The 26,633-nt window shown below is 38.6% G+C and overlaps 10 protein-coding genes across 10 annotated transcripts; 7 read left to right on the forward strand and 3 right to left on the reverse strand.

The window, feature by feature from the left end:
- Positions 1-798: 798 nt before the first annotated feature.
- Positions 799-2,691, forward strand: lsk1 (P-TEFb-associated cyclin-dependent protein kinase Lsk1; the record flags this gene model as incomplete). Its single annotated transcript, XM_056183414.1, has 4 exons — positions 799-1,710; positions 1,764-1,854; positions 1,897-2,578; positions 2,628-2,691. 4 exons carry the CDS (start codon positions 799-801, stop codon positions 2,689-2,691), a joined length of 1,749 nt encoding a protein of 582 aa, XP_056039292.1.
- Positions 2,692-3,187: 496 nt separating this feature from the next.
- On the forward strand, positions 3,188-4,605 carry SOMG_04635 (ubiquitin-protein ligase E3, implicated in DNA repair; the record flags this gene model as incomplete). The annotated part of the gene is made up of 4 exons (XM_056183415.1): positions 3,188-3,490; positions 3,539-3,877; positions 3,927-4,031; positions 4,078-4,605. 4 exons carry the CDS (start codon positions 3,188-3,190, stop codon positions 4,603-4,605), a joined length of 1,275 nt encoding a protein of 424 aa, XP_056039323.1.
- Positions 4,606-5,560: 955 nt separating this feature from the next.
- Positions 5,561-6,955, forward strand: mtl2 (plasma membrane-associated serine-rich cell wall sensor Mtl2; the record flags this gene model as incomplete). Its single annotated transcript, XM_056183416.1, has 1 exon — positions 5,561-6,955. The coding sequence occupies one exon, from the start codon at positions 5,561-5,563 to the stop codon at positions 6,953-6,955; it is 1,395 nt and encodes a 464-aa protein (XP_056039291.1).
- Positions 6,956-8,332: 1,377 nt separating this feature from the next.
- Positions 8,333-10,821, forward strand: pub1 (HECT-type ubiquitin-protein ligase E3 Pub1; the record flags this gene model as incomplete). The annotated part of the gene is made up of 4 exons (XM_056183417.1): positions 8,333-8,349; positions 8,403-8,425; positions 8,466-8,610; positions 8,751-10,821. The coding sequence occupies 4 exons, from the start codon at positions 8,333-8,335 to the stop codon at positions 10,819-10,821; spliced, it is 2,256 nt and encodes a 751-aa protein (XP_056039343.1).
- A 754-nt stretch (positions 10,822-11,575) lies between these two features.
- Positions 11,576-12,646, forward strand: idh1 (isocitrate dehydrogenase (NAD+) subunit 1 Idh1; the record flags this gene model as incomplete). Its single annotated transcript, XM_056183418.1, has 1 exon — positions 11,576-12,646. One exon carries the CDS (start codon positions 11,576-11,578, stop codon positions 12,644-12,646), a length of 1,071 nt encoding a protein of 356 aa, XP_056039285.1.
- A 2,066-nt stretch (positions 12,647-14,712) lies between these two features.
- Positions 14,713-15,099, forward strand: ubi1 (ribosomal-ubiquitin fusion protein Ubi1; the record flags this gene model as incomplete). The annotated part of the gene is made up of 1 exon (XM_056183882.1): positions 14,713-15,099. The coding sequence occupies one exon, from the start codon at positions 14,713-14,715 to the stop codon at positions 15,097-15,099; it is 387 nt and encodes a 128-aa protein (XP_056039045.1).
- Positions 15,100-15,497: 398 nt separating this feature from the next.
- On the reverse strand, positions 15,498-16,463 carry mct1 (mitochondrial [acyl-carrier protein] S-malonyltransferase Mct1; the record flags this gene model as incomplete). Its single annotated transcript, XM_056183419.1, has 1 exon — positions 15,498-16,463. One exon carries the CDS (start codon positions 16,461-16,463, stop codon positions 15,498-15,500), a length of 966 nt encoding a protein of 321 aa, XP_056039276.1.
- A 610-nt stretch (positions 16,464-17,073) lies between these two features.
- Positions 17,074-18,432, reverse strand: mug132 (UPF0300 family protein 3; the record flags this gene model as incomplete). The annotated part of the gene is made up of 1 exon (XM_056183420.1): positions 17,074-18,432. The coding sequence occupies one exon, from the start codon at positions 18,430-18,432 to the stop codon at positions 17,074-17,076; it is 1,359 nt and encodes a 452-aa protein (XP_056039847.1).
- Positions 18,433-19,421: 989 nt separating this feature from the next.
- On the forward strand, positions 19,422-21,067 carry trm5 (tRNA (guanine(37)-N(1))-methyltransferase activity Trm5; the record flags this gene model as incomplete). Its single annotated transcript, XM_056183421.1, has 8 exons — positions 19,422-19,567; positions 19,614-19,702; positions 19,756-19,857; positions 19,922-20,175; positions 20,213-20,449; positions 20,491-20,844; positions 20,882-20,962; positions 21,011-21,067. 8 exons carry the CDS (start codon positions 19,422-19,424, stop codon positions 21,065-21,067), a joined length of 1,320 nt encoding a protein of 439 aa, XP_056039691.1.
- A 307-nt stretch (positions 21,068-21,374) lies between these two features.
- ppk18 (Greatwall kinase Ppk18) lies at positions 21,375-25,456 on the reverse strand (the record flags this gene model as incomplete). Its single annotated transcript, XM_056183422.1, has 2 exons — positions 21,375-25,209; positions 25,332-25,456. 2 exons carry the CDS (start codon positions 25,454-25,456, stop codon positions 21,375-21,377), a joined length of 3,960 nt encoding a protein of 1,319 aa, XP_056039794.1.
- Between the last annotated feature and the right edge of the window lie 1,177 nt (positions 25,457-26,633).

The following is a 26,633-nucleotide window of genomic DNA, read 5'->3' on the forward strand; positions in this document are numbered from 1 at the left end:
TACACCACGCTACCGTCAATTCTTCTATGATATTTGAACAAAGGTTCTTTATTTTTGCTTCAACATACAAATCCCAATAGAAATCAACAATATTATTTATTTTATCATCAAGAAATTCAAAGTATCCTCATTGGAATTGCTATTGCTGGTGGTTAACAAAGTCGGGACGTAGGTACAGTGCAGACGCTGTTCGACACGAACCTCCTCCTCTACACACAAAATACCGACAACAAAGATTACTAAGAAATAGGGAAAGATTGGAAATCACCTACAGCCGTGAATATTTTTTTGCTTTTTAGATTCTCTTACTAAAAGTCCTTTCTAAATTCCTCTTTAGAGAAGAAGTTAATCATGTTCTACTAAGTGTAACTCTATACATCGCTTTTTACTGCTTTTAGTATTCTATTTGGACGTGCCATTATTTCCTTACTATTCATATTTTAAAAAAGTATCTACGGAATATTCATTTCAAGAACTTTCAAATTCTTTTCCTTCTCCTATTAGCTGTGAACAAGCCAGTGGTATACACTCTTAACTGCGTGAAGCAGATATAACATCTTTTTCTTTCTCTGTTGAAAAAAAAATCGCTAATCTTTGGTTTCCTTGTATTTCTGAGGATTCTATGTTTATCCTTCCATAAATGAGTGATTGATTGATTCCAATATAACGGTTTCTAAGCTTCGATATCTATACCAAAATTATTTATAGGAAATTTTTTTGCTATTGTTAAACCTTCCGTTCCACTTTACTGTTTTAAGCTCAAGCTCGCCTTTGTATTTATAATCCTTTAGTATAACAATGTCTTATACAAAAGAGTTTTCTTCTTATCGACGGGGATCCGAATTAAATGGCCTAAAACCATACAGCGATGAAGAAAAACGTAGAAGCTCCGATTTTAATGAGGAAGCTTTGGGTGAACATACAGTCTCAATGAATAACACTTCCAACCGAGATGAATATGACCGTCCAAGAGGCGGGTTTCACCGAGGTGCAGGTCCTCGCCGCTCCCGATTCGGCGGTAGACCTCCCAAGTCTCGAGGATTCAAAAAGAAAAATAAATCCAGAAAACCTCCGTTTTCCCCTCACCGATCGCCCCATTCTCCTGAATACGACCATCCGCGCAAGCGGCCGTTGTTACCACGTTCCCATCCGAGTCCTACCTCTCCTCCTCGATCACCTCCACCTCCGCCGCCATCTTCTTACCAGCTTCCTCATCCAAAACAACCTCTTCCTCCTCCTCCTCCCCCATCTGGTTCTCCTCGGTTTCCACCAGCCAATTCGTCTTCTGAGATGCCCTTTATTCAATCTCGATCAAGTAATAATACCAACAAGGAAGCCTTAGAAGATTCTAAATTGAACCAATATTCTTCAAGGAACTCACAAAGCTCTAGTAATCCTCATCGCGATGCTAATATGCATGGAAAATCTAGCCGTTTTCGATTTCATATTCCTCAGGAGACAACCCCTTCCAGACGTTCACGATTCGATCAACCTCCTACTAAAAGGATGGCTTTAAATTCCCCTCCCCCAAGCATTACCTGTCAGCCACCAAAGGAACCAATCTATACTTATACGTACGGAAAATCTGCTTATGAGAAAGTGGATCAGATTGGTGAAGGAACATACGGGAAAGTGTATAAAGCAATTAATAATGTCACAGGAGAATTAGTGGCTTTAAAGCGAATCCGCTTAGAACAAGAAAAGGATGGGGTGCGTAATCTATTGTATACGATTGTCTTAATACCTTACTAACATGATTTAAGTTTCCAATAACTACAGTTCGCGAGGTTAAAATTCTTCAGCGCCTGCGACATAAAAACATTGTTAAATTACTAGAAATTTTGGTTGAAAAAAGTATGCAGCATAAGCCTTGGTATGTACTAACATCGCTTTTAGATTCCGTGAACATGGTTTTCGAATACATGGATCATGACTTGACAGGTGTGTTACTTAATTCCCAACTGCATTTTACGCCAGGAAATGTCAAACACCTATCAAAACAACTCTTTGAAGCCTTGAGGTATCTTCATCATCTCGGTGTGATTCATCGTGACATAAAGGGATCTAACATTTTGTTAAATAATAATGGAGACCTAAAGTTTGCAGATTTCGGTCTCGCAAGGTTCAAAACTTATCCTAAGGCTGGCGCAACTTATACCAATCGAGTTATTACTTTGTGGTTTCGGCCTCCAGAACTCCTTTTAGGAGAAACTAAATATGATAGTGCTGTCGATATCTGGAGCGTGGGTTGTATAGTCATGGAACTTTTTGTTGGAAAGCCTCTTTTCCAAGGGAAAGACGAAATACACCAACTAGAGATTATTTACGATCTGATGGGAACACCCAATATAGAATCCTGGCCAGAAGTAAAAAGTCTGCCATGGTATGATCTTTTAAAGCCACCTCATGGAAAACCGAGCCGCTTTGTAGATTCCTTCCGAGAAAAGCTTACGCCTGCGGCAATTGATTTATGTCAGAAATTGCTATCCCTTAATCCTGCTCATCGTCCATCAGCTCGTGATGCTTTGATGCATGAATATTTTGTTTCGGAATCGCCTCCTCCTGAACCAGCTGTAATGTATGTTGCCCTTCTATTCTTTGATATTTATTTGACTAACGTGTGACAGTTTAAAAGACATGCAAGGTAGTTGGCATGAATGGGAAGGAAAAAAACGACGTGGAAAAAGATAAACAAGTCTTTCTAGATTTCTAAAAGTCGAAATGTTATGACAATTTGTTTTTTAGGGTATCTATCACTTTTTTGTTCATATATACATATATCCTTTCTTATACATTTGGTACGTCTCTTAGAATGTTGCCTTTTTATACTTTAATAGGTGTTAAAACTAAACAATTAATTCTATAATACCCTTTTTGATTCACAAATGTATACCATTTTACCTGCAGCAGCTATATCTAAATACTATTTTGATCTCAAGTTACCCTCTGATTATTTGAACTAATTGATTTCTTCATTTTTCATAACAGTATTCAATCGGGTCGGTTCTCAAAAGCGTTAGAATTTCATCTTACTGTTTTTTCATTGTAAATATTCCCAACTTACCAAAGTCATTTAAAGCATTTAAAGAGATACAACGCGACATAACGAAACAACCCCATACTAATTCCGTTTACAAAAGCATAATATGTACCCAGAGCAAGGTACTCCAAAGGTTAGTTTGTACCTATGTCCTGGTCTGAATATCTGCGTGAAATTGCGCAGAGATTTGAGGAAGCAGCTGAAGAGTTAACGTCGGTATTTGAATTGCCTCCAGACTTACTGAATGATATAACTGAGGAGGACGGCGAAAGCATTCCAAGGACTAGTTCCTTTTTGTCTGAAAGAGAACAATTGGTAGAGGAAGATGAAGAGGATGAGCGGATCTTGCGTGGAGTTGACCTGAATAATCAAGATTCGGTTCGCAAAAAGATTCAAGAAATACAGTCTCAAAATGAATTTGACGAGAAACGAAAGGCTTCTGTTATGCAGGTATGACAGGAAACTCAGATTAAGGGATTGATGTTAATGACTATCCAGAAACTGTTGATGTCCGGTTATGTAAAGTATCGCAAGGATAAGAAAAAACTTACAGTGACTGATGAAAGCGGTTTAAACTTTAAGGATTTAGAGCCGTCGTTTCATGATAAGGAACACGATATTTACGGGTGTAAGCATTATATGCGTAATTGTAAAAAGCAATGCGCTGATTGCAAACAATGGTTTCCGTGCAGGCACTGTCATAATGAAGTGAGTGATCATACACTAAATCGAAACGCTACCGAAAATATGCTATGTATGTTTTGCTTGAATACACAACCAGCTGCTGAGAAGTGCAAGTTTTGTCGAAAGTCTATGGCTCGTTATTATTGCAAAAAGGTATGAGCCAGAGGAGGTTATAAAGTTTTTACTAAAACATAACACATAGTGCAAATTATGGGATGATGATCCGTCGAAAACCAGTTATCATTGTGATGACTGTGGCATTTGCCGAATAGGTCGTGGCGTGGGCGATGACTATTATCATTGCAAGGTAAGAAAAGTCTTGTCAAATAAATTTCGCTGATATTTACATTTAGATTTGTGGTATTTGCCTTCCTATTGCTGTTTATGATACTCATCGGTGCATTGAGCGAAGCACAGATTGCAATTGCCCAATTTGTGGAGAATACATGTTCAACTCGACGGAAAGAGTGGCTTTTCTCCCTTGTTCTCATCCACTACATCAACGTTGTTATGGTGATTATATAAAAACAAATTATCGCTGCCCAACGTGCTCAAAGACAATAATCAATGTCAATTCCATGTTTCGCATCTTGGATATGGAAGTTGAACGACAACCCATGCCGTATCCTTATAACACATGGATTTCTACTATACACTGTAACGATTGCAGCTCTCGATCTGATACCAACTATCATTTTCTTGGACACAAATGCAAATCTTGTCACTCCTACAACACTTGTATATCATCTATCTACAAACCCCTTGATCATCCTCAAGTGTCTATTCCGCGACTTGCGACTGCTGAAGATGCTGGTATGCGAAGGTTGATGGGACACTCATGGGATTCCAATGACGACGAATTTGGCATGTTTAGATTTTAATGAGACACTTTCAGATAAATGGATTATGCAGGCATTTTTTTGGTTAATAAAGAAGATTCTTTCTTTTGCATTACACAACTTGGTTTATATCATTGATCTGTTGAATCCTTGCATATTTTCATGATTTCTATGGCTTTAATTTTTTCTTCGACGAGGTTTACTTAATTATAAGAGGTATTTATTGACGAAGGCTTTTCATATCCAAAATTTTTTTTGGTTGTGGTTAAGCTATTCCCCTATTTTAATTGAAAGATGAACGGTTAGTTTGATTCCATTTCATTTCCTTCCGGTGAATACACTACACTTGTAAATGCTTATAGTAAACCATGGCTTTTACAGTTGGTGGTTTTGTATTGAGAAAGAGATTATGAAATCCAACACCTTATATCAGAAATTACTTTGAAAACCTGAAGCCATTTGGTCTCCGATTTTCAGGGTTCTCACTAGTATCATAATTAATTATATTTCATTTAGTTTTCTTTCTTTTATCTTTTTATATTTTGCTTATAACGTATACCACCTATATTCGGATTGTCGCAATCCCCTTTGATGTATAATGGTAACATTGAACCAGAAAATAAAGTTTCTTTTTTTTAAAAAAAAAACAACACAGTGAAAAGAAAGAAACCATAAAAATAAGTAAAAACAAATAAAGTGTATTTCCTTCTTCCTGTTTCATTAAGTATTTAGGAACATTTTTTTGTTCAACGTAGTGCACTCTCCTTCCCCTATAAACATATCGAGAATATCAACTTTACTTTTCTTTCTCAACCACGATCAACCATTTTAAGGAACGAAAAAAAAAGAAACAAGAAGGAAGCAATTCAAAAACTTTTTTATTGATTCCATTAATAAAAATAAAAGAAAATCTCTTCTATCTTTTATAAAACCAGAAGCTAAGCGAAACTATCTTTTTTCGGAGACGGGGATTTGAACCTGCATAATTGCTGTCGCCATGAATAATACAAGCGCGGATAACACGTTCAGCTCTACTACAGCACCTGCTTCAGTTTCCTCCACCCCTCTATCCAGTAGTGACGCATCGCCCACCTCTGCGTTGGGTTCACCTTCCTCTTCCTCTGACGCTACTAGTTCGACGGCACCGTCATCCTCGAGCGACGACAACGGTGGTTCCAGCACTTCCAGTCAAAGTCCTTCTACCACTTCTTCGTCGGGTCAGGGAGGTGACGGCAGTGGTAGTTCCAGCGACTCCGGATCTAGTTCCTCCAGTTCTCCTTCATCTTCGGATTTAGTCAGTTCTTCTGGAAGCATCGTCAGTAGCGTTTACAGTGATGGACCCTCTTTCGTTACTGAAATTTCAACTTCATATGTTTCCCATACTGGTTCTCCCAACTGGAATACTTCCTCTCCTGTAAGCTCGGCCACTTCTCAACCTCATTCTAGTAAAACATCGCTTTCTGCCTCTGGTCATTTGGCTTCTGACTCTAAAAAGACTGGTGGTAGTAATCATAAAAGCGTGGTCATTGGGTGTGCGGTTGCCATTCCTATCGGTGTGGTACTCATTTTAATTGGCCTCGGTATCTTCTTTTGGAAGAGACTTCAACGAGCCAAACGAATTAAAGCCGAGCGCATGCAAGAAGTTGAGGAGTATGGCTTCAATCCCAATCAAAGCAACAATTTCCGTGGCCCGAACCGAGCCTCTTCCCCCGATAGGTATCGGGGTTGGAGCGGAAGTCCTGCTCCAGCTGTCGCTAGTACTGGTTCCGGTCGTCCTATTGCTACCAGACCTGCTGCTGCCGCTCCCAACGCCTCACCTCCCAACGCCTCGCCTCCTAATGCCTCACCTCCAAACACCGGTGCTTCTCAAAATTCTACAAGTACTGCACGCCCTAGCCCAGGTACGGCGGCTGCCCCTGGAGCTGCTGCAGGTGCAGGTGCAGGTTTGGCGGGTGGAGCCGCTGCGGCCAATCGTAATGCTCCAAACAATTCTGTTGCTTCAAATCGTATGGTCCGACCTATTGGCAATCCTACCCAACCGAGTCCTCCCGACAATACAGCGGGTCCTCAAGCTGCCAACAATGGGAGCAATTTTTCTGAAGGGTTAGGCGCGTCTCCTTTTGATGAACATAATCAAGACGAAGCGGAGCAAAATGGATCTGAAGCTTTCTTTGAAGGCCCTTTAGCTACCATTCCTGAAAGTGATACTGAAAGTCAGACTAGTGAGGCTCCTCCAAACTCTTCTGAGTCTTCCAGATTGCTATCCCGCAATTCTCGTCGTCCTTCGCCAAGTGAAAGTGTTACAAGCCAGCCTAACTACTCTCCATTTGCCGATAGTAGTCAGGTGCCACGTCGCACCTCTGGTGAGGCTCTTCGTCAAAACATGATTTAATTGTAATCATCTCATGAATATTATAGAGCCCTATGATATTCTTTTCACAAAATCGTTGCTACTGATCTCTGGCAGCTATGATTGCTATTAACCTTTATGGTGGGTAAATTTGTGAGATCTAAATGGCTTTGCTATGCATGCTCACACTTAATTAATATATAAGAAGACGCTCAATTGGTATAAGCCATGTTTTCTTGTGATTGAACGTCTGATATGTTCAAAAGAAATGAACTTTATTTGGGTATTTACTTGTTTGATTTAACCTCCTTGATTTATAGAACGGAACACTCTTTTTCGTTTCTTCTCACTAAAAATGTAAAAAATTGATATATTTGCTAGATGCCAAACAAGCATCTAGCTTTGCAAGTGCTTTCATCCGATCGTTTGACATCTCGAAACCTTTCCTTTATTCCCGCATTACCTACCTTCTTTCCATGATTTTCTGCATCTGTTTATTTTTCTTTATTTTATTTACTTACTTTCTCGTTTCACATTAGTTTGTTTTCTTCTAGACCATCCCTTTTATATGTAACGCTATACATTTACGAGGGATATTAAAGTGTGCAAGCTTCTTTACTCGTTTCCTATGTCAAAACTCGTGCTTTTGATGTTTATGGACATCACAATTATAGAAAATCAAATATTTCTTCTTCCTAGTTCCCCTTGATTTTTTTCTTCGTCGTTCACACATTTGGTTGTTAAGGCCCATAAAGCTTCTGTACAAATAAGTTAGCACAGTTATGAATTTCTTTTTCATTTCTCTTGCTTGAAATCTAATTGTCATTCATTTGGATCTTAAAATGCACAGCCTGTGAGTCTGGTCTCAAACTCCATTTTCCAAGTACTCTCATCTACTTGTTTTATGTAACTACAATCTGTTTTTACATTATAAGCTTTATAATATCCTTGGTAATCATAATCTCTTAAACAAACAAATGTCTTTATTTACACTTCTTTCACTCATTATGTTGTAAGTATTATTCAATTGTAAAGTACATCCGATATGGAACATTTCATCCTTATATTTGATTGTGCTGTAAATTCCAATACGGTACGTTGTGATAACGAGATAAAATAGCTTAGCTTATTCATTGAAGAAAAGCTCATCAAAATGCGTGGTATGTAGTTGGATTTTCTTACTTACTACGCGAAATCCGTCGGATTTCAAGTTGTGCCTTCAAAGCACGAATTTGGATTGATATTTGATTATTTTAAGTATTATTTATTATACGAAAGCGTAAAATACTTTTCGAGGACAATTGGTGCGTTTGATTTTCGCTTTCAGAGCGTAAACGCAGACAAAGGATTGGACCTTACTCTGAACATCTACGAGAAATTGAAGATATTATTGCATAACAAAATATTGGTTTCATACATATGTCAAGTTTTAATCAGTACGTGGTTTGTTTTGGTTGTATGAACATGAAGCTAACTATATGTTTTTTAGGACTCGAAATCTTCGAGTAACAGGTATATGACTTGTAGAGGAGTTCTCGCTAATTAAATGTAGTTGTCGCAGCTGATGGCCTTTACAAACGTGATGTTTTCCGATTTCCAGATCCTTTTGCGGTGTTAACTGTAGATGGTGAACAAACACATACTACTACCGCCATAAAGAAGACTTTAAATCCTTATTGGAATGAGACCTTTGAAGTGTAAGTCAAGTTCTTCCGGTAGGCTTAAAGGCGGATGTCCCTTTACCTACCATATCTGGAAAGCGTTAGGGGACTTGATGTTTCCTGCATGCCTGTCCTATTTTTATCTTTTTCTTTTTGGCTTAACTAACAACATGCAGAAACGTCGGTGAAAATAGCACGATTGCTATTCAAATATTTGACCAAAAGAAGTTTAAAAAGAAGGGTCAAGGTTTCCTCGGTGTAATAAATGTTCGAATTGGCGACGTGATAGATTTAGTAGTAGGCGGAGACGAGATGTTGACTCGTGAACTGAAAAAGTCTAATGAGAATACAGTGGTTCACGGGAAAATCATTTTAAATCTCTCAACCACTACCCAATCCGGTTTACAAGTTCCTTCAGCTGCTGCTTCTGGTACGAGTATCTCTAATGCTGAATCTGAAAGAGGTTCTGGGACCACCACGCCTTCTCGAAGCACCGGCGACAGTGCTGCCGCTGTTCCCACTGAGCCGCGCACGTACAGTTCCTTTGAAGATCAATACGGAAGACTTCCACCTGGATGGGAGAGACGGACCGACAATCTGGGCCGTACGTACTATGTTGATCATAACACTCGGAGCACAACCTGGATACGTCCCAACCTGGGTGCTATTATAGGCAACGATCAACCTCCAGTCGTGAACGAAGAAAGAAATGCGGTTACTGAAGGTCTTCAGCCTCCTTCCAGTGTTCCAGCTAGACGTACTGAAGCCAGTATGTTGACATCGAACGCTACTACTGCTGGTTCTGGTGAGCTTCCTCCTGGATGGGAACAGAGGTACACTCCGGAAGGCCGTCCTTACTTTGTAGACCACAACACAAGGACTACAACCTGGGTTGATCCACGCCGACAGCAGTATATTCGGACATATGGTGGTCCAAACAATGCGACAATACAACAACAACCTGTATCGCAATTGGGCCCACTCCCTAGTGGCTGGGAAATGCGTCTCACCAATACCGCTCGAGTATATTTTGTAGATCACAATACGAAAACGACTACTTGGGATGATCCACGTCTTCCTTCATCTCTGGATCAAAATGTTCCACAGTATAAGCGCGATTTTCGACGAAAACTTATTTACTTTTTATCTCAACCAGCTTTGCATCCTTTGCCTGGACAATGCCATATTAAAGTTAGGCGAACCAGCATCTTTGAAGATTCATACGCAGAAATCATGCGACAGTCGGCGTCAGACCTGAAAAAACGCTTGATGATTAAATTTGAAGGAGAAGACGGATTAGATTATGGTGGTTTATCGCGTGAATACTTTTATCTGCTGTCTCATGAAATGTTTAACCCTTTTTACTGTCTATTTGAATATTCTTCCATGGATAACTATACATTACAAATCAACCCACATTCTGGAATCAATCCCGAACACCTAAACTATTTCAAGTTTATTGGACGTGTAATTGGACTAGCAGTTTTTCATCGACGTTTTGTTGATGCCTTCTTTGTCGTCTCTTTTTACAAGATGATTCTGCAAAAGAAAATAAGTTTGCAGGACATGGAAAGTATGGATGCAGAATATTATCGAAGCTTAGTTTGGATTTTGAAAAATGATATTACGGGGATTCTGGATTTGACATTCAGCGTGGAAGATAATCGTTTTGGTGAAGTGGTCACGATTGATTTGAAGCCCGATGGACGTAATATAGAAGTAACTGAAGAAAACAAAAGAGAATACGTTGATTTGGTGACGGTTTGGCGCGTAGAGAAGCGCATAGAAGGTCAATTTGGTGCTTTTCATGAAGGATTTAGTGAACTTATTCCCCAAGACTTGATTAATGTGTTTGATGAACGGGAATTGGAGCTTTTAATTGGTGGTATCTCGGAAGTTGATATGGATGACTGGATAAAGCATACTGATTATCGTTCATACAGCGATTCTGACCCACTTATAAAATGGTTCTGGGAACTTATGAATGAATGGAGCAATGAAAAGAAGTCGCGACTTTTGCAGTTCACTACGGGTACAAGCCGTATACCTGTGAATGGTTTCAAAGATTTACAGGGAAGCGATGGACCCCGAAGGTTCACGATTGAAAAGTCTGGTGAATCATCAAAATTACCTAAAGCACATACTTGCTTTAATCGACTGGATCTTCCTCCATACATATCTAAGCATGAGTTGGATCATAAGTTGTCTATTGCCGTTGAAGAAACCATTGGTTTCGGTCAAGAATAGTTGTTTTCCCAAATAACAGAAAATCTGGAATCTTTTGTTTACTTTTTCTTTATTATTTCTACATTCTCATCCATATTCGACCCCATATACGCTTTTGTTGGTACTCATTATGCGTCCTTTTGGATGCTGTGCTATTATTGCTATGGTCAACCGCATGCACACATAGCCATAAATTTATTTTCATTTCACTTTCCGTTGTTAAGCGAATCCGTTTATCTTACCATCTTTGCTTGAGACGTTACCGTCATTAATTTTCTTATGAAAGTTATGTAAACCATTAGGGATAATTTTATTTATGAAATAACTCGCCCTTTTCGTTCATAAACCTAATCCAGCTAAGCTGCACAACAGGGTCTGTTTCTTTTTCGTAGCATGAAGAATGCATAAAGCGTTCGTAGAGACATTCTATAATCACTCAATTTCATAAAAGTTCGTACATATGCCTCGTCATATACAACGACAAGCATCCACCATTTAATATAAGAACAGGTAAGCTCATTCTGCAACAAGTCAGTACTTTCATTGTAGATTACATTCTCTTTCTTTTGAATTTCCATTTGACTTTGTTGTCACATAATTCTATTTTAGGTAACAAGTAACAAAGCATGTAACCCTACGCGGGTTTTGATTGCACTAGAGAGCACAAGCATCATCATCGGTTTCAAAGGGATTTCGAGTGAGCTACCCGCTTTTCCTCTACCAACAACAAAACAGGTTGAAGGGACCCAAGTTGATTAGAAAACAGTAAATAGAAATGTTTCAAACAGCAGTTAGGAGGTCATCTGTATTCCAGCCTTTAAAATATGGTGGAAAGTACACGGTAACTTTGATCCCAGGAGACGGTACCGGCAAAGAAATATCCAACTCGGTTTCGACTATCTTCAAGGCTGCCAATGTCCCTGTAGAGTTTGAAGAAATCGATGTGACGGGAATGGACAAGAGAGACAAACCAACAGAAGTGGCTTTACATGAAGCAATTCAATCTATGAAGCGTAACAAGGTTGGTTTGAAGGGAATTTTTTACACTCCTTCCGAACGCGACGGACACACTTCTTTTAACGTTGCTTTACGTAAGGAATTAGACTTGTATGCATCCTTATCGCTCATAAAAAACATCCCGGGCTTAAAGACTCGTCATACCGGTGTCGACTTTGCTCTTATTCGTGAAAATACCGAAGGTGAGTATTCCGGATTAGAGCATCAATCCGTTCCCGGTGTGGTTGAGTCTCTTAAAATTATAACCGAAGCAAAGTCGAAGCGTATTGCTCAATTTGCTTTTGACTTTGCTCTTAAAAACAACAGAAAGTCAGTTACTTGTATTCATAAAGCTAATATTATGAAGATGGCTGACGGTCTTTTCCGTAAAACATTTTACAACACCGCTGCTAATTACGAGTCTATTACTGCAAATGATTTGATCGTTGACAATGCTTCTATGCAGGCCGTCTCTCGCCCTCAACAATTCGATGTACTTGTTACTCCCAATTTGTACGGAAGCATCTTAAGCAACATCGGTAGTGGCCTCGTTGGTGGTCCTGGCGTTGTCCCCGGTGGTAACTTTGGACATGAGAATGCTCTTTTCGAACCTGGCTGCCGCCATACTCAATTAAACATTACCGGACGTAATGAAGCCAACCCTACCGCCATGATCCTTAGTGCTTGCATGATGCTTCGTCACCTTAACTTGAAGGAATATGCTGACTTGATCAATGCTGCCACTTATTCTGTTCTTGAGGACGGCAAGACTGTCACTAAAGATTTGAACGGTACCGCCAACACTGAGGAATTTACTCGTGCCATTCTTGAAAAAATGGAGAGACTTTGAGCTTTTTCATGTTATTTATCTATGAACTTCTCTCGTTTGCATGCAAAGCCTGCTTCGTTTATGTAAAATGGATTCCCCCTCTCATCTTTAACTCATGCATCTAGTCAAGAAAACTAGGTGAAATCTGTTTTATTTTCCCCTAGTTTTCCATTATGTCTACTATTATCTAGTTACTTTGCTTTATATGGTAACAGTAAGTTTGGACCAATAAATTTTATAACTTTCCTTGTCTTATTCTATGAATTCACTATTTTCAATGCCCTGACTACCGGATACGGTGATTCTCAATAAAATGTCAAATTCCTCATATACAGTTAGTTTTGCTATTGTAGGCTTGCCGAAATCTCGTTTTTTCTTTTATAGAAATCTAAGTACTGAAAAGTATAAGCAGTAGTATTCAAATTATACTCGTTTTTACTTATGATTTCCTTTTTGAAGCTGTGTTTTTGATAATGCTGGTGGTAGAAATGAGGAATGTATTTGTGAGCTTTAGGCAGGATAGGATCTATTTGTATTTTAAAAATTGTCGCAAAATCACAATGTAAAGGCAATAGGGATGCCCGTGATCTGTCCTATTCTCCTTCACTCACTTGCCCTTCATTGGGGTTTCATAAATTGCACCTTCATTAACAGAATTGCTAAGGAATGGATTTTTATTTACTTCATCTGGTGTATTACAAGCAATAAATACTTTCTCTACTTGGTAAAGCATGATTACTCACCACTCTTCTGGTAGTCTCGAAATTATAAAAAAAGCAATCAGGTATCTATGAATATCCCGGAAATATTCATCAACAACTGCTGCTGTAACTCTGTGCAGTTCTAATGATGTGCAATACATAGGAACCATTACGAAGTTATACTTTCTAACAAGCACACAGGATAGCTTTCAATACGGAACCTAAAAAGCTTCTGCCAAGTTCGATTAAGGTAACTTTTCTATGGAACATAACTTTGCATATGTCTGTAAAATCGACTTCCAGTATTGTTAAGAAAGCTAATGTTGCTGAAGCATCATCCATGCTTGGCACTTTTAGTCGTTAAAACTTGTTTCCATTACTCTTTGACTTTTGCATTTGTAAGCCATCATAATGAATTATAAAAGAAGAATGTTTGAATTTCAAGAGTAGCCATACTTGTTCTAATAGGAAGCCGAAGTGCTTTCCTCGATAAGTGTATAATGTATTCGGCATTGACAAATTCTTTTGCCGTTAATTCATTAGGACTAGTATTCACAGTGGAATTGTTTTCCTTCAATGTTATGGGGCAAAACACAAACATTCGAAGCAACTTGAGTACCAACTCTACTATGTAAAAATGGTTAAGGAACCAAGAAGCAATTGCGAAAGGACCAAAACAACCCAAACGTTTTGAATCATAGGAAAATAATATTTCTTGTAAGTTTCAAGGAATTAGTGTTTATCTTTAGTCAACATGGATTTCAATTGAGAATCTCAAGCGGTCGGCCTTTATAAGAACATCATTATGGATCATGTAATACAGAGAGGTCATGGAGCACCCATACGCACATTTAACTAGCCTAGCATCTTTAAAATACTTCATTATGTAGTCCAACGGTTCAACAGCTGTCATCCTCTTACACTTTATTAGCTTGTAGTATGGTAAACAAGTCGCCATAACAATTCCTATACGATATTCGCAAGTCCCTTGTTCCAGTTCACACAATAAAAATACAACAAAAACCTCGATTTAACAGTTTATATCGGCAGCTTCCCAGATGACTTTTCGTCCGACCTAATAGAACCTTTCATCACGAGGATGACTTTGAGTAAAGATTTTTAAGCAAGCGGTAGGGAAAATAAAGTCTCCAATTCAGATATGATTCATCAAGAATAAAATAACATTTTACATAAAGTTGCTTGGATTTTTATGTCTTGGTAATGACAAACACAATTCTATTACCCAAAGCTACAGGTTCGCTGCATCGCGTTATCTTGGTTTACGACATAAAGTGTTTCAGTTAATGGGAAATGCACGTGACTGCTTTTTTGGGCCCAAAACTAGAGGAATAATTCGACAACAGCGATCCTTTGTCCACCACCAACATGCAGATTTTCGTCAAGACTTTGACTGGTAAGACTATCACCCTTGAGGTGGAGTCTTCTGACACTATTGACAATGTCAAGAGCAAAATCCAAGACAAGGAAGGTATCCCTCCTGATCAACAACGTTTGATTTTCGCTGGTAAGCAATTGGAGGATGGCCGTACCCTTTCCGATTACAACATTCAAAAGGAGTCTACCCTTCACTTGGTTCTCCGTCTTCGTGGTGGTATCATTGAACCCTCTTTGAAGGCCTTGGCCAGCAAGCACAACTGCGAAAAGCAAATTTGCCGTAAGTGCTATGCTCGTCTTCCTCCCCGTGCCACCAACTGCCGTAAGAAAAAATGTGGTCACACCAACCAACTCCGTCCTAAGAAGAAGCTTAAGTAAATGCATACATTTGGGGTTTGTGTTCTTGCCTTCGTCTTGTCTTGTCATTTGAATAGCAAGTCAAAGAATATATTTAAATGGCACGGTTGTGAAAGCATGTTCAAAATCCATGGTAGTGTACCAGCTCTAAATATATTAGCTATTTGAGTGGACATATTGACAAAATTGTTCCTTCCGGTATTAGTATATAGTAAGGGGGTAATGATAATTGATTCGTAAACGTGTATGTTCAGCAATGTAAAATGAGTTGAAGCGCTTTATTTCAATTTCTATTTTGATAATAAACAAGTGTCCAGTAGGTGAACTTAATAACCCATGCATCCGAAATACGTTTATCGATGCTGTTGGATCCGGTAAGGCAGTATAGTGGATATCAAGTAAGATGGAGTTTAGTAATATTACACCTCCTCGATATGCATCTCATTTTGTTTTGCTAAGGATTGCATAGTGCTGCCTGGCCCGCATGGATAGCATCGAGTAATTCCATATTCAGACTTTAGCCGAGACAAACTCTGCCAAAAAAGAACGGGTTTTACACATTGAAGAAGAAGTATTTCTCGTATTTTTGATGCTTCAATTGGATACAAGTCAGCTGTAACGTTGGACACAATTGGCAATCGAAGCTCACCGCTAGAGGATCGAAAGCAAGTATCCCTTGTGAGGAATTCAGTCTTTAGGAGAGCTTCCTCCAATTGTTGCAATGCAGGAGACATATAACGGGAATGAAATGCACCTGCAACGTCTAACCAATTTACTCGGACTCGACCAAGGTTCACGGTTTTTGACTGTATGGAAGCGGCAAGAATTGCAAGCTCTTCATATTTCCCGGAAAGCACAGTTTGTCTAGAAGAATTATTATTGGCAATGTCTATGAAGGAAAAAGGCTCTTTTGCTTTTATTATGTCGTCCTGAAATTTAGTTGCATATGTTGGTCGATTAAACAAAGTTAATGCGAGCATAGAAGTTTTTTCTTGAGTAAGTCGACAAGCTTCATCCATTGCTTTTGCCCTAGCCATAACTAGTTTCAGAGCTGAGGGAAAAGATAGCGCTCGACTTGCAACTAGCGCCGAATATTCCCCTAAAGAGTGCCCTACAAAGAGCGCAGAGCTTCCAGTTCGTTTAAGGAATGCACGAAAAAGTCCTACTGAGCAGGCTAGGATAGCAGGCTGAACTATCATGGTACTCAATTTTGGCAAATCATGATCCACCTTTGCGTCCAGTATATATTTTTTTAATGGGATTTTAGTAACTTGTTCAGCTTCGACCAAAGTCTTTTCGACAATTTTATTAGAAAGGTGCGACTGCATGGATCTTCGCCATTCAACACCCTGACCTGGAAACAAAACTGCTTTCATCTTGTCCATCTGATCATGCCAATGAGATACACCTTTGAGCTTGAATTCTTTATAAATGGTCAAAACTCTGCATAAAGCAGTAACGAACTCGTTCCTAAAAGCAGAGAATCCACTAGTGAGCAAAGCAAACCGATTCAGTGAAGCCACCAGCCGTCGAAGAATAGGTGGATACCAATGATTGTAAAGATATATCAAATCCGTGAAGACTGTTGAAAGAGTTGGTAATTGTTATTTCCTTCCATATGTACGTGGTGATTGTTGCTTTATGTAAGTCGTATGAACGTATTATTTATTAACGCTACTTATGTACTCTACCCAAAATTGGTTTAAAGAGATAAATCTCTACTTGATTCGTATTGTGTTTCAAGGAACCTTTCGATAATTCAGTGATAGTAAAGCGTTCTGCTTTTCGTTGGTCCACTTTACTCAATAAATAAACAAACGCAAGTAAATATACAAAGGTAATTTACAGCTTTATAAGCGAATTTAAGATTACAGAAGAATGTGTAGAAAAACTTATTTCATTACTTAACTCATTAAACATCGTATGAAAACAAAAACACAATCATTAACATTGCCAACTGGAGGTCTTTTTTTCCTTGTAAAATCATAACCCAAACTAGTAAATTTTTGAGGCTTTTTGTCCATTTCCAACAAGGACAGGTTTGAGAAGAGCATTCCTTTTATACTCAAAAACTTTTTTATACTTTTCAATAATTTCTTTATTGGAATTGATCGCTAATTCAAAATTCGTCTTGGGATAGCTTCTCATAACAAATGGGTCATCGCCTCTTGCTTTTTCTTCGTAACTTTCGTATAGTGGTTTTCCTGTTCGATAGCAATGGTAAATCTCGTATTCTCTGTGAAATGTTTGACAATCTTGGAGGTCCATAAACAAACGCCCTTGAAATTCTAAAAATTGATGTATACTATGGATCTCTTTATATAACACAGAGTCCACTTTTCTCATACAGAAAACATTATCAGGTATGATGCTTGGGTACAAAACTTTCTTTGCGCCCAGATATCCATGTATCGGTAATGCACAAGCATTTCGTCCTATGCTCAACATCATACATAGCCAACCCAGGTCAGAGCTCGAGGTTGCAAACTGCGCCAAAGTCAAATACTTTGACCTTCTTTGAAATAGTTTCTTTGCATCCATAGTATGTCTTAGTTGAATTATAGCTTGAAAATTTTTGATGCAGACAATCAACCAATTCAAAGAATCCGGAGGAACATACATATCGGCAGGATCTATAAAGTACATGCGAATGTCTCCTAACTTTTGATAACATGCTCTCGCTTGAAGTAAACTTGCACGATTTAAACGCACTTGATGCATTACATGACATTGCGTGGCCGACCATAGCACATCTTGAAATTCCTCAGGATAGTAATCATAAAGCATCACATGGTGTACGAGAACCGATAAAGGAGCTTTTCCTTGCCTAAAATAATCAAATAGCTTCCTGTATATCTTGGAAGAGTAATTCATTGCCAATAAAATATTACTGCGTGCTCGTTTTGTGCAAAGACCATGTTTGTAAACCTGCGCATCTTCAAACATATCATTACAGGAATCTGAAGCACCTAACTTTAAATAGGTAGAGTTTTTGTAATTGAACACAATGGATGATAAGCCATGACTAAAAGAGTTGAATAGGAGATTAGAACTTACAACATCTGTAGGCTCCTCATATCTTTTCCTCATTGCTTCAGTAATGGAAGATAGGTATTTCAACGGATAAAATCGGTCGACAGCGTGAATCTCAACGTTTATGTTTTCGACCGGCTGATCAGGAAATTCTGGATCCTGGATTTTTTTTGAATTCTTAACAGTGGCAACCTTCCATAATTGCTGAAGGAACTGCTTAATTGGTGAACTAGTCAAAGATGAATGAGTAGAAGAAGCAACGTCTGAGTAAGAAAAAAGGTTTTGAGAAAGAATTTTGTTTTCATACAGGTTGCCCAACATTGTTAGGATTCAAAAAAACTTTCCTTAAAGGACAAAAGACAATTTCAAAAAAGTAAGAATTTAAGGAACAATGTGCAATAGTTGTGATAATATTAATTCAATCACACTTCCTGAATAAAATGCCAATACACACAATTGAGGCAACCGAAAGAAAGCAGTACACTTTCCAAGCTTTCAAAAAAGGCAAGTTGCAATAGTAGAAGTAGCAGTTACTTAAGAATAAAAATAGTCAAAAAACAAAACAATTATAATCTTAAATCAGTTCACTGTCGACAGGTTCTTTGGTACAGAAATTTATAAACACAAAATGGGATTCCTTTACACAATTCCTAATAGTGAATGGAAAAGGGAGAACGCAATTAAGAAGGAAGTCTGTATATATGTATAAATCAAAACAAAAACAATAGATGGCCATTGTCATCAGAATGTCACAATGTAAACAAACAATTGGGCTAGCCAGGGCGGCGTGCTTAAAGAATTAAAAAGTAAACAAACCAATTAATAGAGGGAATTGTTTATGATCTCTACTGACGCTGATATCTTTCCACAAGCGTTGAACCGGTTCCTCGAGATTTGAAACCCATGATTCGTAACTAAAGGTTTAGGACTTTCAAGCAAGAGCAATCTCACGTAAAAGAGTTCGTTCTTCCTATTATAGACAAAAGAACATAATTGGCAAGGGATAGCATCTGTTCATTATAGGCAAACAAAAACGCCCATTGAGGTCACCATATTTCTATAACCCTGCCATTATTCAAAAAGACTAATTTTGAAACTCTTATGTGGAAACATAAAACTCTTGATGTTCAGAACTAGGTGCATTATTGTAGAAAAAGTAATGGGTTCCAAAGTACAGTTTTTTGAAGCTTCAGTTTTTGTAATGAAATAACATTACACTTTAAAGAATTCCTGGCATAAGTAAATTTTAGTTCTATTGAGAATTTGGAACCCACTTACTACCAAAGACTCTTCAACATTACTAAAACATTATGGAAGAAGAGTTGCGATTAGATCCAGTTAATATGAGCCCTTTCTCAAAAGTTGTTGACAAAGGTCTTTTTAATAAGTCTTTTAATCTCGTAGCTGCTCGGGTTCTTCCTCAAAAAGTGGGTATTTTGAACAAAATTTGTCGCAAGTACGTTGGATGGTCTCTCAAAGAAAACGCTAATTAACGACTCAAGAGATTTGTTGGAGCTACCGCGAGTAAAACATGTGTACCAGGATCAAGACCATAAACTGGTACTCTTAAATCAAAAAGCTACATTAGATGGTATGCACTATGTAGTAGGATAAATGAACAAGAGTGTGCTAATAATTGGATAGGGACTGAGGGGCTTTCGGAAACAACCAAGTCATTCATTAATGAAAACAATGTTAAATTAGTTCCGTTTAAGCTTAACGTAGATTATGACTACTGGAGAGCTGGTATGTGAGCGTTTTGCTCAGCTAGATTATGGCCGGTTTTTAGATTATTGCTAACTCAGAAAAGAGGACATTTTAGATGCTATTCTTCCTCCTGGTCAAAAAGAGGAGCATCCTTCTGGATTTACTGCTGTAGGTCATATTGCTCATATGAACTTACGAGAAGAATGGCTTCCGTATAAGCACCTCATAGGTCAAGTCATCCTTGATAAAAATCCTTCTATTAAGACAGTTGTGAACAAAACAGACAGTATTGACACTAAGTTCAGAACGTTCCAAATGGAAGTTCTAGCCGGAGACCCAGATTTCATGGTGGTTCAGGTATGTCGTTCATTCAAAATTTTTCTAACTAGTAAAGTCTGAATCCAACTGCAAATTTCGATTTGACTTTTCCAAGGTGTATTGGAATTCTCGCCTTAGCACCGAACACGATCGCTTGGTAAGCCAATTCCAAGAAGGCGAAGCGGTTTGTGATATTATGGCCGGCGTTGGTCCCTTCGCATGCCCTGCAGGTAAAAAGCGGGTTATCGTTTTTGCGAATGATCTAAATCCTTCAAGCTACGAAAGTTTGGCTGAAAATGTTCAGATCAATAAGGTAGGCAAAGCTTTATACAGATAATCACTAACATATATAAGGTCGGAGACTTTGTAAAAGCATATAACCAAGATGGTCGCGAATTTATCCGTTCGGCTACTGAAGAATTGTTGGAATTTTCAGAGCAAGAAACCATAGAACTCCCTCCCCCAAAAAAGCTTGCAAAAGGAAACACAATGGATACTCCTTCTTCTTCTTCTTCCAAACGTGACATTCGTATCCCACCAGTATTTTCTCACTATGTCATGAACCTTCCTGGCTCTGCTTTAGAATTTTTGGATGCCTTTAATGGATGTTATGAAGGAAAAGAGCACTTATTTGAAAACCGTTCACTCCCAAAAGTCCATGTTCATTGCTTTTCGAGATACGATCCTCCGGTCGAAGACATACTAAACGTAAGTAGAACTCTGCATATCGAAATTAACAATACAGCGAATTGAGGCATCCATGAGATATCGATTGCAACCCGAAGAATTAAGTTTGCATTATGTTCGTAAAGTAGCTCCAAAGAAGGTAAGTCCAATTCTGGCGATTGCTGCTTAGACATCTAACAATTGAAAGGATATGTATTGCTGCACTTTCACTTTACCAAAGTCTGTTATTTTTGGAAAAAAATAAAAAATAAAGGGCCTTTTCAAACCCCAAAATAAAGAACAATCATATGTGTTAGGGTAAATACATTGATATAAAATGCTACATATTTGGTTATTTTTGTTTTTATACAAAAAAATTATTAAAACGTAACATTTCTAAATAAAGATAACGTAAATCAAGCCCTTTAAACATCCATCACACTGTCTAGTAAGATTATACAATAATTTCCAATTGTTAATTAGCAAAAATCGTGTACCGTCACTCGGAAAAAAAAAATTATACACCAAAAAACAAAAAAGAAGTAAAATAAAATAAGAAATTGACTGTTAATTCATCGGTTGCAGAGTCGGGCTATATAACCTCGAAGAAGATAACTGTTTATAGGAAGATATAAACGGCCATCGAACAAACGTGGGACCGCCGCATTGATATCAATCCTGGAAGGCAGTAAGGCTATTGCCGGTGTGTTTCTGTTAGGGCAACTGCTCGACCTAACAATCTTCAAAATCGAGATTCCTGATATCCGAATTAAGTCAAGTTGTAAAAAGATCAGAGAAAACTTTTCATCAGACATCAATACTCTCAAGATTTTATCTTCGTCATCTACAACTGTGACTTGAAACTTGTATGACTTCAAACGACTTATAAGTTCAGAAAACGAGCTTACTTTGTCTACACAGACGACCACTTTCAGTGGAGCAATAGGAGTTAGCGTTGTAGGAGAATTTACTGAAGGAGAAGAAATTGGGGATGACTGAATTTCATCAGACTTTAGCGTCGTCAATTGATCAGTTGAAAGATTATTGGTTTGTATAAGGTCAAGGGTGTAAAATTCATCGCTTTCCGAAGAAGCAATTGACGCATTTGTAACACTATGCTTGCGTAAATGTAACTGTTTGACAAAGTCAGTTGCATTAGGCTTGGCAGATTCTACTTTAGTTTTGAGATCGTATTCGCCGCTGACACCCGATGCTTTTCGAGGCGTAGATTCCTGAGAGGAAAAAACAGATGAGAAGCTTGGTATGCCTGGACTATATGGTTGTTGATTATCAAAACCCTTTGCAGAAGAAACTTCGCTATTTTGAGCAGAAGACGGAGCAGGAGGTGTTATGTGGAGCTTGGATTTCAAATCGGATCTAATCTTGTCAATAGCATTTTTATTCGCTCGATCCAGCACACTCAAGTTTTTGTAAGAAAACGATCCAAACTCGTCAAATTCATTCATGTTTTCACTTAATCGACGGTAGCGTCTACCAGAGAGACTTCGTTCGCGAAAATGCGACTGTCGGTTCAAAGATGTTTGCATGCGACGACTGGACTCACCTGAGTTCATAGAATCCTCCTCTACTGCATCGTATGGAGTAACATTTCCATCTGAATTAACTGCACCCCGATCATCGAAATATATGGTATCTAGGGGCGTCTCAAGGCTCGGAACAAACGGAGCGTCGTGACTTAATATATCGTTCCAATTTATTCCCTCAAAAAATGGGTGTTGCTTGATTTCATGAATTCCCTTGGCTCCAATTCGATCTTCAGGATTAAGTATCAAAAATGATTTCATCAAATCAAGTGCTTCCGCAGAACAAGGATACATATCCAAGTCAGGCCAATTAACTCGGTTAGCAACTATATTATCAAATACCTCTTCAGGTGTATTAGAATGAAAAGGAGGATAGCCAAATAAGAACTCAAAAGATACACAACCTAAAGCCCACCAGTCGACCATATCATCTTGATTACTGCCTTGGATCGTTTCAGGAGCCAAATAATCTGGAGTCCCAACAAATTTTCTAGGGGCATCAGACATTTTAAAAAAAGGAACAGACTGGTTAGAAAAAGCGCGCGAGCGCTTTTGAGATTCGAACTCTGACCCTGATTCACCATTTTTGTTAGTAGATTCACTGCTCGAGCTTTCAAACCCTTCATTTTCTGACTTGTACGAAAAAAGAAAAGATTCGTTTCTTTTCTTTCTGGGTGAGTCTCTGATAAGGCTGTTAAATCCAACATTGGCAGGTAAAATTGAAGGAGAACTTGTAAGTGGTTCATTAGAATCTGTATAATATGTCAACGACTGATAACTAGGAGGTGATAGGCTGGATTTTGCTTTTTGTAATCGGAATTGTCTTGTACTGAGACCCATTTGACTGAGTCCAAAGTCAGCAAGTTTCAAGTGACCATTATAACTCATCAATATGTTTTCAGGCTTAATGTCTCTATGGATAATTCCGAGCTTGTGCAAGTGCTCTAAACCTAGTACCACTTCTGCTAAATAAATCTTTACCCAAGACTCGGGTATAGCGTATAATGATTTCAACAAAGAAGCACAATCACCACCATTCATGTATTCCATTACAAGGTAAAGGTAATCTTTACTCTGAAAGGCGTAGTAGAGTTTAGCAATAAACGGAGATTCCTCCTGCGCCATTAAAATAGCCTTTTCAGCCTTGACGTTGGCAACTTGGTTTTTCATTATCATATCCGCCTTGCGTAAGACCTTAATGGCGTAGAGCTCACCTACAGACTTCTTTTTTGAAAGGTAAACCGTACCGAAAGTTCCTCGACTGATGGGCTTGATAATTTCATAATCTCGAATAGAAGGATTTCCCTTCGAAGTAGAGTTGGAAGAAGCGATAGTAGAGATGCCTACTTGTTTGCTTAGAGGCTGACCAAGGGAATCGATATTTTTTGACAAAGAACTTCGCTCTAAAGATAAAGAAGGTTTCAGCTTTGGCGAAGAATCAGAGGTGTAGGACCCGACACCGTAAATTGCATTCATAGTACTGACAGATTTTCTACGAGAGGAGATAGGAATACTCGTAATTGAATTATTCGAAGGGGAATTACCGGAACCAAGGTTGGGGAAGTACTGACGAGCATTCTTACCTGACGAATGGATAGCTTTTTCGCCAGCCGGGGTGACTGACTCAAAATTTGTTCGAGACAGGGCCGGAATTCTACTAGAGTTGGGACCCAGTGAATAAGAGGAGGCTGAACTGTCAACAGAAAAAGGATGAAACGAAGGAGATGGAGATTCAGGTTGGTCTAACAAAGAGGGATCGAGGTCATCTTTGATCAGGGAAGAAGGCTGGATATCTTGATCTTGATCTTGAGCATACTGTTCAACGATGGATTGCACTTGGTCTTCAACTTCACAACGTAAACGTTCTGCGTAGTACACGATATTCATTAAACGAGTATTCGCATCAAGCTTGGCTTGAACGAGAGCGTTACTGTCGTCAAAAAGCTTTTTGAGACCAGGATCCTCAACTTGAGGCAAACACCATGATAAGGATTTTGCACTCAAAACCTCGCTGGCGGGAGAAAGGAGACGAATAGAGTTAAAAGGCATCTCTTGATGGTCATCTTCATTAGAGGGTAAGGAAGGAACGTGAATGGCGAGAGAACAGTCGATGAACCGAAGGGTTTCCAGGAGCATGCTGTAAAGGAAATGGCGGACTTTTTCGGATTTCTTATTTTGAGAACAGTGTGACTGTAAGAAACCCTGAAGAGAGGGAGGAAGGACGGTGGCCAATGCCATATCCGTATAATACACGCTAGGATATTCTTGGTAGCCTGTGGAATCCAAAGTATCCAAAAGGGTTTGCAAAACGTTCCTTTGCTCATTTAGCATATCATTGGCTCTTTGCACGCGGGCTTCTGCATGATGGGTAAGCAAACAGTACTCGGAGTGCTGTTCAAAGAACCAATTCTGGATTTCACGGTCGCAAACGCGACAAAGGATCGTTTGGAAAGGTGGCGGGGGATTCGAAAAGGGGATTTCCTTGATTTTGTGAAGATGTTCAGCGAGTAAATGAGCACCAAAGCCAAGGAACTGAGTGAGTTGACGCCCGATTTCTTGTTTGATTTCGGCAAAAAGTTTGATAGGCCTCAAAACCCATAAGGTATAAGAGGGAGCGTTCGTTTGTGAATCGCGAATGAGGATTCCAATGCAATCAAGTTCAAGTGGTTGTTCTACGGGGGCTTCCATTTCTTCATCTTCGAAAAATATTTGCTCTTCGGCCTGGGTTATTGGAGACAGGGTTAAAGAGATACGAACGCTCTTGGAGTCATCGTCAAGTAGTTGCTGGGTAGCCCAGTTGAATTTATCGTCATCTTGCAGTAAACTTTGGACACTTTTTCCAAATAAAGTCAAACCAGGGATTCTAGATGAGAGAATTATGTTAGCATTCATTTTTCACCAACCCGCCGTTACCACACTTGTCCGTCCGACGGCAAACGCTGGCACTTGCCATTGCCAGCGTTTTTTTCATTCTCTCCAACTTACCCAACCAGCTCAGTAAAGTTATTCGTCCCATATAATATATTGCCTTCCAAGGACAATTCTAATACATAAACATTCTCGATTCCGTGAGTCAATTCAATTGCTTGCTTTTGATCCGCCTCTTGCATCGCCACGACCGAGACGATTCATATGGTACTTTCTACAATTCAAGCAGCAAGTAAATATAGCTATTTACCGTTCAATTCACTTTGAGTGTAATCCGTCAATCATATAACTTTATTAACACCACCACGGATACTCAATGACTCTTTTGGACAATTTCTTACCAACAAAATAACTTTTATCAACCGCTTTCCAATGTTGGTAGTGTATGGTTTTCCGGTCGTTGATTTCCTTGACAGATTGCATGAATCATTCTCATCTATATTGCCCAGTTCAATCTCCAATCTTCACGTGCTGCTATTATTGATTTCGCAATTTGAAATTATTACACAGATGCTGATGGCAAAGGTTTATGATATTTTTCTGTGTTGTAGTGCAAACTCGTAATATTAGGAAAGCAAAGAAAGCAAGGAAAGAAACAAAAAGTAGTAGAAATCAAAATCATACAGAAATAGAAAACCCTTTTTTAAATTCGTTTTCTTCATTTTTTCCCTTTTTGCTTGTTTCTTTTTTCTTGGGTTCCTGTCTTGGGTTGTTCCTCATTAGGTATCATTCATTTGAATGGTAGCGTTTAGAGTCACTCTCAGGATGGAGTTTCTTGCTTGCTTTGTTTTTGTTTGCTCCTTTTAATTAAAAGAAAGCATTAAAATAGTAAATTTTTTTTTTTTTTTTTTTTGTGCCATTGACTATGGGTTTTCGTTTTGGCTTTTCATATGGCATACCATTGTAAGCCCTTCTTAAGGAAACTCGAAACGAAGAAAGAAAATTTCATTGGAAACCCTTTGAAACCTGTCCCTATTTCATGTATTGATTCCCCTCCTTCAATAGAGGTTTCTTTGTTTCCTTGCTTTGTTTGATGAAACAAAGGTCGCCTTCATCCCCTTTGTCTTACATGGTGAACCCCTCTCTCCGTTCATCAAAGAACCCTTTCTTTGATAAAGAAAAAGACTATAAAAGAAACCGGAATGCTCCAGCTGGTTTGGTACGATGCGATGGCGACTCATACTTACTTCTTTGTCTTTGCTTCCAAACCCATTTCTACCATATGTATGTATAGTGAAGAAAAGCTAAAACTTTTAATATACACATTGAACAATAATTTTTAAAGATATCGAAGCAAAAAATATTATTTAAATAGCAATATTACAGAAAGAAATTTCAAAAAATAAAGAAACATTCATA

This window comes from Schizosaccharomyces osmophilus, chromosome 3 (genome assembly GCF_027921745.1).
Source record: "Schizosaccharomyces osmophilus chromosome 3, complete sequence".
NCBI lineage: Eukaryota > Fungi > Ascomycota > Schizosaccharomycetes > Schizosaccharomycetales > Schizosaccharomycetaceae > Schizosaccharomyces > Schizosaccharomyces osmophilus.